This window comes from Limulus polyphemus, unplaced genomic scaffold (assembly GCF_000517525.1).
Source record: "Limulus polyphemus unplaced genomic scaffold, Limulus_polyphemus-2.1.2 Scaffold212, whole genome shotgun sequence".
Lineage (NCBI taxonomy): Eukaryota > Metazoa > Arthropoda > Merostomata > Xiphosura > Limulidae > Limulus > Limulus polyphemus.
The window spans coordinates 3601-13039 of record NW_013665822.1 but is presented as its reverse complement, the minus strand read 5'-3'; the positions used below and the strand labels follow the sequence as shown (position 1 = coordinate 13039).

The 9439-nt window shown below is 32.6% G+C and overlaps 1 protein-coding gene across 1 annotated transcript in view; it reads right to left on the bottom strand.

The window, feature by feature from the left end:
• Positions 1-9170, bottom strand: part of LOC111085042 — a gene marked incomplete at its 5' end in the record, with an annotated part of 13300 nt that extends 4130 nt beyond the window's left edge. The window contains 4 exons of the mRNA XM_022382042.1: positions 336-351; positions 6147-6329; positions 6906-7029; positions 8936-9170. Of these exons, the coding sequence (XP_022237750.1) occupies positions 336-351; positions 6147-6329; positions 6906-7029; positions 8936-9170 (558 nt within the window). The remainder of the gene's footprint in view (positions 1-335; positions 352-6146; positions 6330-6905; positions 7030-8935) is intronic.
• Positions 9171-9439: the final 269 nt, after the last annotated feature.

The window sequence follows — 9439 nt, the reverse complement described above, 5'->3', positions numbered from 1 at the left end:
CGAGTTTTGGGGGTCTCATTTTGAAAATATTACAACTTTTGTAGGTGATCCTGTGTGCTAACTACTTAACCTAAGTTTGTATATCATTTGTGTTTACGTGTCTGAAAAAACTCAACTTCACTACTTCAATAAATCTGGTGGATTTGTACTAGAGGATTGAGCCTTATTAAAGTTGCTCTCATACAACAAGCCTTACTGTGCAAATAAATTTATAATCATGCTGCCCAAATCAAGTATAAAAATGTATATAATTAAAGGTATGTAATAACTGGGATGTTGATGCAGCAGTATCTTTACAATATGGTAATCCAAAGTTTAAAAATGAGTATACTTACTGTTTGTGTCATTTTCCTGGTAGGAACCACAATTATTTGGAAGAAACAAAATAAAGGAATTAGAAATGTGTCTGTTGTATCTTCACAAAGAAAAACATTCATAATATAGGTTGTACCATTCATTAACTTCCTTGTGTTAGTTAATTGATAATTTTTAAATTATTAATATATGAATGTACAAGTCAATATTTTAACTGTCGAGGTGTTTTGTCTGTTTATTTCACACACACTGCTGAGAAACTTTTATAGACAACATCTTAAATAAAGATATATAAATAAAGTACACTTCTCTAAAGATTCTACTCTGAGACACTAAAAGTGGTGGTGCAAGGATCAGATAGACTGTAAGCCTTATATTCATAATGGGAAAGGAACAAAGCTCTGACACAACTCTAGTATACTGTTCACTCTTTGAAAGATACTCAAATGTGTAATTACACACAAAGCACATGATTGAAAAAACTTGCATTATATATGTATATGTTTAGTTTAAAATAAGCATCAACTAATGCTTCGGTAAATAAAAATAAGCCGGTATGTGTGAACTAGTAAATTGTATTACCAACTTTTTTTATATCATCTAACCTAAGTCCCTGGTACTAGTTTAGAAGGGGAGGGGGAGCTTAAGTATTGGAGCCTTTTAAAACTTTTTTACACTATCAAGAAAACTGTTGAGCACGAAATTTATTTTCTATGCCACACCTTCCGTATCATATACAACAAAATTGAAATTACTTATTATTGTCAAACTACCTTAATAGAGAATTGCACAATACCCTAATGAAAAGCTCGGGCAAAAGGCACTTTAAATAGTAAAGATTCAGTTCAAACAACACTTTAAAACCTTTAATATTGACTGTTAAGGCTGTAAAGGTATAAAAATGTCCAAAAGAGCACGCATGCTAGACTTACAAAGAAAAGAAAATCCGCTCAAAACTTCCCGTTTATAATTATTATTATTCTCTTGCCAGCCTACAACAAAAACGGCTTGGTATATTGCACCCAAACCATTTGTAGAATAGCAAATAAGATACCGCGAAGGTCGTAAGAGTATAGGAAAGTCGATTTGTTTCTTCTATGTTTTATATAAATTAAAAAAAAAAAACATAATTCTAGTGTAAATGATGTTATTGTTCCCTTTCAAGTTAACTTTCTTACAAACATATGGTGTTCCTTTTAAAAGTTTAAGTACAGAGTGAAACGGGAATTACTAGCCAATAATAGATGACTGTAACATGTAGATACTCAATGCTTTGTACACTATACAATCGGCGTCTTTAGGGAGCCAGCCCCTATATCATGTATGAAGTGAAGGAGTTGAAAAATTAATACCCATAATATTAAATTTTATTACACAAATTCGTAGAATAATTACTTTAAAAGACACTAAGGTTTATTTAAAGCGATGTTTTAGACATATAAGTATTATATGAAAAGGCTGCTTTTCTAGTGGTAAAATCGTGTACACGTTTAATAGGGATTGTGTCTTAGTCTAGGCATATATTTGCCCATTGCTAGGCATTATATACAGAGAATTTAGTTACACAGAAACTATAAATTCTCGCTATATTCTCAAACAAATGTCCATGACAATCTTCAACCGCAGCTTAACATTTTACACCTTGAACTAACGCTATCAAATGGTCAACAGCTACAGTAAATCATCATGAACTGTATCAGCTAACTACTAGCTATGTTTATTATCATTAGAATGTATAAAGTTAGCTACCATATCAAGTAATCCTTTGCCCATAGTTGAGTATAAAAAAAAAGCCAGCAAACAAGATAAATAAAATATTTGGGATTTAAAAACCTGCAAGTAGGGATCGAAAAAAAAATAAGGAAACAAGACTGGAAATACTGTTGACATTATTTACTCAAACTACAAATCCCTATTTTGATTTCACCAAATGTAATTCTAGGTAACAGAAACAGGGGCTAAAACAGGTTTTTGTAGTTTGAATAAGTAATGTCTACAATATCTTCAGCCTTGTTTCCTTTCTTTTTTTTTACGATCCCTATTTACAGGTTTTTAAATTCCCAACTTATTATTTATCTTGTATATACATATAGGTTACAAAAAATTGACAGATTTGCATGAAGAATAGATATCAACTTATACAGGTAATAAAATGTGCCATTAGTGCAAGGTTTCAAATAATAACATATTTTCAGTGGTGGAACAAATTGCAAATTTGAATGTAAGGTACAGAACCTTACTGAAACATATTTGATATTAACTTTGTTACAAGAACTTCATTTTTCTATAAAGTAAATTCTATTAAAAGTAACTGTGGTCTCCAAGTACACTCATTACAATCCAGAGTTCGTGCAGAAATATCAAATGATTTAAGTTGTGATAAAAATCAACAACAGAAACAAGGAGTAATCCCAAAAAGTGCATTACAATATTAAAGATTATAACAAAACCTAAAACTACTGAAAAAGAGAAATGTAGAGATAGAGGATGCTATTTTTAAAACAATTTTGGAGCCTCGTCATGTTATTACAGTACACGTCAACGTGTCTGGTCGTTCTCTGTCTGACAACTATGTATCTTGACAATAGCCCTACAGTGTAGTTTCCATTGCAAATGGCTCTATCATGTGGTTATCCTGTACAAAGCACACCCCTCTTACATGCATGATTTCCATAAACCATCTGGTATACAAGAACAACTTTATTCCCGATGTCTTTTTTAAAAATCTAATCTCACAGAAATACATAGGCTCTGAGTCCAGTGACATAACTGATTGCCTTCATATGGAATAACATCAATATCTATTTCATTCTTTAGCTGCTTAAGCTATGTTACAGTTGAATGGATATGTTGTGGGAGCATGTATACACGTGACTTTTCGAGACAAACATCCTTATTCATTATGTTGTGTAATGTTGCCTGGGACATATGTAGATGACTTTTATATTCGTAAATTTTCACCTGTTATAATATGCATCACATTTATTACCATGACTGGGGTATGATTTATTACATGCCTCTGTTCCAGAGGCTCTGGACGGTCTTGGTTTTCAGCACTGATCCATATTCTTTTATTTTCTATTATCATTAAATACAAGAGATATACCCATCTTGAAATTCTAAATTTCTGAGCTAAACACATCTTTATAATCTGGGTGTATGAGTATTTTGCGTTTTCGATAGCATTACACTGCCTACGAAACACTAATGTCAAAATGTAGTTCTGATACACTCCATTCCACCGCGGCTTTACGTTGTCTGTCGTTGTCTCGTAAAGTGTTGAGTTGAATATTCAGAATCGTTTCAATATAGCTTACTCAGTCCTTTGTATAAGTACTACTAATTTTAAAGGAAAACCACTCTGTAACTACACCAGAGAAACACCTTGTAAAATTGAATAAATGTCCATACATCAAATAGGATTGAGAACATTTGTAAACAATGTCAGGCTTGGGGCTTTAATCAGGTTCCGTATTAAGTTAACAATAATAAGATAGGTGCGAGGTTTAAATATAGTGGCAAAGTATTTGACTATATTTTGTAAAACGCCATCGTGCAGGTCATGATCGATTAGACTGCAGTTAGATTTGGTTTGTTTTTATCGCAAAGCCATACATTGGGCTATCTGTCGTCTGAGGGAAATCGAATCCCGGATTTTAGCATTCTAAGTCCGTAAACTTACAGGGGGGACTAATAAATTAAGCAAAAAAAAATTTTCAGTCAAAAGCAAATAATTGAAAATTTATAAAAGCGTAGAAAAACTATTCTTATAGCAATTAACTTTATAATATTAGGACTAAACGCAAATAAAATTGAAACATAATAATCAGAGTTAAATGATGCGCAAAAATACATGTTTCAGAAGTAGTCCAATAAATTCAGTTTAAATACTTACATTCAGGGGTGGCTCCTATAAGAGGCATAGCCTTCCCAAATGAACCGTCCCTCACGGGCTATTATTTTCATCAACTAAAAAGCATTATACAGTAAGTGTAGAGGGACAGAGAGAACAAAAGAGGATGTATGTGAGTTACTGGGAAGAGTATATTCATTTAAGAGCACGAACTGATTCTTCCCAATTATGCCTACCCAAACAAGACTCACTTGCCGCCTATGTTTACATTTGTCATAAAAGCAGGTAGTAAAAATAAAATTGAAAAGAAAATCCAGTCCTAAGTTTTGCACAAAAGACTCTTCTGACGAGTGTAATAAAGTATCTACATTTGTAATAAAGAGGTGAAAAACGTAAAATGATAATTTTGAAACAGAATATCTGGATCTAAATAACACGCAAAAAGGCATGTTACTGATGGAGTCAAAGAAATTAAAAATATCTACGTTTGTCATAAAGCAGGTAGCAAATATGTACCTTTTAATTGAATATTCAGTATATCTAAGAAATAGCGAATCATGTTTCTGACTTTGGTTCTTCAACTTCCAGTTCCGTAAGGTAAATTGCTGGATCATCACTTGTGGTATTATCTATGAATATAAAAGTCTGTAGTACCGTGTGAGAGTTTTGTTTGCCATAGATTGTTTGTTTAGTTGTAATTAAGCACAAAGCTACACAATGGGCAATCTGTGCTCTGCCCACCATGGGTATCGAAACCCGGATTCTAGCGTTGTAAGGGGGGGGGCGAGAATCGATATAAATAAAAATAGGCACCATCCTTTCATAGTAGAGGGTGTCCACTAAACCCCAAAAATGGGAACTTGGCCCCCAAGTTTACAAGTTACTATAATATCCTAATAACAGTAAAACACATCAGTTTGTTCTGGAAAAGAAAGGCTTACTGTGGTTATATTTCAATGTCAGATTTATATCATTCATATTAACTTCCGATTAGAGTAAGTACCTACTTCGATCAAAACTAAAAAAAAAGTAACCCGTTAATGAGTATAGCTAATAGACTAAAGGAAAGGTAACTAGTCAACACCACCAACTCTTCAGCTGTTCTCTACCAACTGTTACATTATAACGCCCCCATGGCAAAAAGGACGAGCGTGTTCGGCGATGGGTTTCGATTCGAACGCTTTAACCACCAGACCGGCTCAAGCCCTCTTACCTTGTTGCTTTTAGGGATTTTCATGCATTATTCTATCAGTTAGATGACCGCACTGTTAACGATATTTTCGGACGTAAACCCAATAGTATCTCGCGAGTTTCGGCCAGCTTAGGAGATTATGTTAGTCCTAAATCAACATGCAAAGCTAACAGTGCAAAATTATCTCTAAAACAAAAATGCAATAATAACAATTTAAAAATAATGAAAATATATGTATTATATATTCTAACGAACACTGTTAATGTAAGTAGCATTAAAGAAACTAGAGTTTACATGTACCTTATTTACGGAACATTAAACATTATTTCGTTGGATCCCAACCTTTTTTTTTTGGCTCAGGACCCATTTGTAAACATTGCTGGCCAGTCGCGACCCAGTAAATAGCTTTAATGCAAAAAACATTTGGCTTAGTAAGTACGTACTGTTCACGACTCTTTTACACATTCTGACGACCTAATTTTGGGTTGATAAGCACTAGACTAGTTGTTAGCTTCAAGTACTGTATACTGATGGCTAAAACTAGAACTGTAATAATTACAACTAGAATTGGTTATTGAAGAATATTGAATTTTTCATGAATTTTATAATTTTTGAGTTTAAAAATGCTAATTACAATGCGATATACAGAGTGTGAGAAAACAATAAGATAAAAGCCATTATGTACAATATACTCCGGAGTATATATATTTTTTAATAATGTTTAGCCTTAAACTATAGAGCATTATCGATACCAACCATGAATATATATATATAAAAAAAACTTACTATTTTGCTTCGTAGTTTTTGGAACTTCCGATAGTAAGCATTCGGAATAAGAGCATCGAGGGGTTGAGAGTATGCTCTGAAGGCTTCGTCAAGCTGCGTAGCATCACGTGATAAGTCTAACTTTCCAATTACTTTGTAGAAGTATCCAAGTGCGGTTTCCAAATCTGCGTTAAATGCCCCGATCTGTGTTAAAGTGAAGTAAAATCACGCTTCTAAAAGACAAATACTTCAACTAATTAATTCTTTAACACCGATTTTACAATAATTTTCCACATACAGCAAACTAGAGCGACGTATTACAGTAAATGAGTTTTTAATGTAGCTAGTTGAATAGAATGTGACACAATATGTTTTTCTTTACGAAATGATAAAATGATTATTTAAGTATAACACTTAAATTTACTAATCATCCTGTGAAGATCAAACGAAACAATGATCTTCAGGGTGCTGTTTACAGTAAATACTCAGGGTCCAGGAGAATGTTTCTTGGCTGAACAAATTCTTAAATCTACTAATATCAACAGCAGAAGCAATAAATTGAAACATAATGCGTTAATAGATTTCAAATAAACAAAAAAAAAATCTGATTTATATCTTAGAATCTGCAGTAAATTATATAAAATAAAACTTTTAATATTGGATAGTGCAATCTAGCATAAACTGTTTAGTGAGAACTTAATATAAAAAGCGTTTTAAGAAACTTATCAACAGATTTGGAACTTAAGTGTAGTAATAGCTTGATATTTTCACGTTTCTAACCTCTTCTTCTTGCTCATCAGTTAAAGATACGTTGATATTTCCCAACCACTGAACAATGGCTTTTCTCGTAGCCAAGAGATCGTCAAACTTTTCTTCGAGAGCGTCTAGTTTTGTATCTAGAAGTCTAGAAGGTTTAACGATTACGTTGTATCATTAGTTATTTTAAAAAATATATAAAATATTAACAGTGTTAGAATTTCAACTAGTGCGTAGAATAATGAGAAAGTTCCTTGATATATTTTTCTATTTGATTTCTTTTAGTTACGATAATAATACTCTGAACTTAAATTGTATTTAGAATGATTCTTGTAATGCATGTAATTATTAGAAAACTGTTTTAAATTAACAGTCAAATTTTTTTTCTCGTGTTAGTTGCTGAAAAATTAACTAACGAACTAGAAGATATAATTTCATACAATCATTTCAACCTTAGAACTGTACTTATACTATACCTTAAGTGAAAAGTGAACTTAAAAGAAACTATAAAGCAAATATTTTAAAGTTCCGACGTGATGTGAATAGGAAAACTGTAACCAATCTCTTCAAAAGTCTTGGGCAAATCAACGCAGCCAAAAAAACAACGCTTCTTTGAATATTTAACGTCAATTTCTTTGCATTTTTTCAATCAAGAACAAGTACAATCTAAAAATAAATCGGGACATTTGAAACGTAAGAACTTTATAGGTACATATCAACATTCTTTGAAACTGTCTTTTGGATTCCAAAAAATTGTGATTAATAGAGACAAAATTATGTCGGACGACTCTCCCGAAGACTTTCCGTTAGGTACAAATTTTCATTTTGTGTGTTAATAACGCAATTTTTTCCAATTTCATAAATCGAAGGACATATATTAACAACTACAAAATAAAGAACATTTAATCAAAAATTGCTAAGAGGGACCATTATAATTTAATGTGAAATTTACAATATATATTGTAATATACAATAATTTTGAGTAACTGAAATTGATCAAATAGACTTTCATTAATAGTATACGAATTTAAAGCATATATATATATAGTGTTTTTTTTTATATTTCTTTCTTCGTTGTTAAGTGCACAGCTACAAAATGGACTATCTGTGCTCTGGGTATCAAGATCCGATTTCTAGCCGCGAATGAGCGGCTCATAGAACGGCTTTGAGTTTGTTTTATTTTCTGTTTTTTTAAGTACAAAGTTTTAGCTCATAGCTCTGTCATCTCTTGACCGATTTGAAATCTAATTACAGTTTTCGACTCAGGAGGTCAAACCCTTTCGATTTATTATTTGTTCACGCAAGAGGTCTCACAGATTTATTTATTCTAATGCTTCCTTAAAGAATTTCTATCTTAGGGTAGGCTAGTAGAGATCCTGATAAGTAATAAAATCGAATCGGGTACACGCAAGCCCCACGCTTGGTATTGCTGGCGCACAGAAATATAGCTAATAAAAAGGGAAACAAGGGTTTCATAGATTAATTCACTCTAATCTTGCCTAAAATAATTTCAAATGCCGCGGCTATTGAGGATTCCCTCTTGTTTAATGTTATAAGCCCTCAGTCTTAACTATAAATCACCAGGGAAGTGTTTTGTATATGATACAAATTTAAGATATTTCAAAAAATCAACGAATAACCTCTTTGGAAACTCCACTAGTTCAAATACAGGAATTCGTAAGGTTTGTTTGTTTGAAATTAAGCACAAAGGTACACAATGGGCTATTTGTGCTCTGCCACCACGGGTATCGAAACCAGGATTCTAGAGTTGTAAATCCGCAGACATGCCGCTGTGTCACTGGGGGGCAATTCGTAAGATTAAACAGCAAAGTACTTTATTTTTAATTTTATAATGTTATCCTTAAAGGCACTGGAAATTTGCACTTAAACATAAACATGTATCTTTAAAGAATTTCTAAATCGCGTTGAAACCTTTACATAAGCTCAACAAAGCCCGTATAGAGTTGTCGAAACAAACTGTTACGTTTTAGAAAAAAAAATTAATTTCCACATAGAACATAAAATCTTAGAAATATGTTATATGCATCGCTAACCTGTTTTTAAGATACACCTGTTGACCACTGTCCAAATCGCTAACTGGCACCAATTCTACACGAATGGGAACACCCAAATTGTTTTTGTTGTTTCTAAACTCATCAACAAACTCCTGGGTCAAATTAAGAAAATCTTTGATGCTTCCAGGGACCGTCTTCAGTGGCACTGAACTATACCATTTGATATCCAAGGTCTCTACGCTTTTTGATAGTTCCTTTAGATACTCTCCCTCCACTGGTTGGATATATCAGAAAAATAAAAAAGTAGTAAACTAGACAAAGACTTTAAGCTGAATATAAACATTGTTGACTCCTCTTCATAAAAAAAACTTTTTGAAAGTATGCACCACAGTTGTTCGTACTGTGATTTCCGTATTGTAACTAGATTACATTACAGAACCTATAGTAACTTCATCACTTACACAGTTCAATTTTAAGAGCTTCAGTTTAGTCTGGCAATTAAGACCAGTGATTTATCTTAAAATATTCATAATTCCAGCTTGG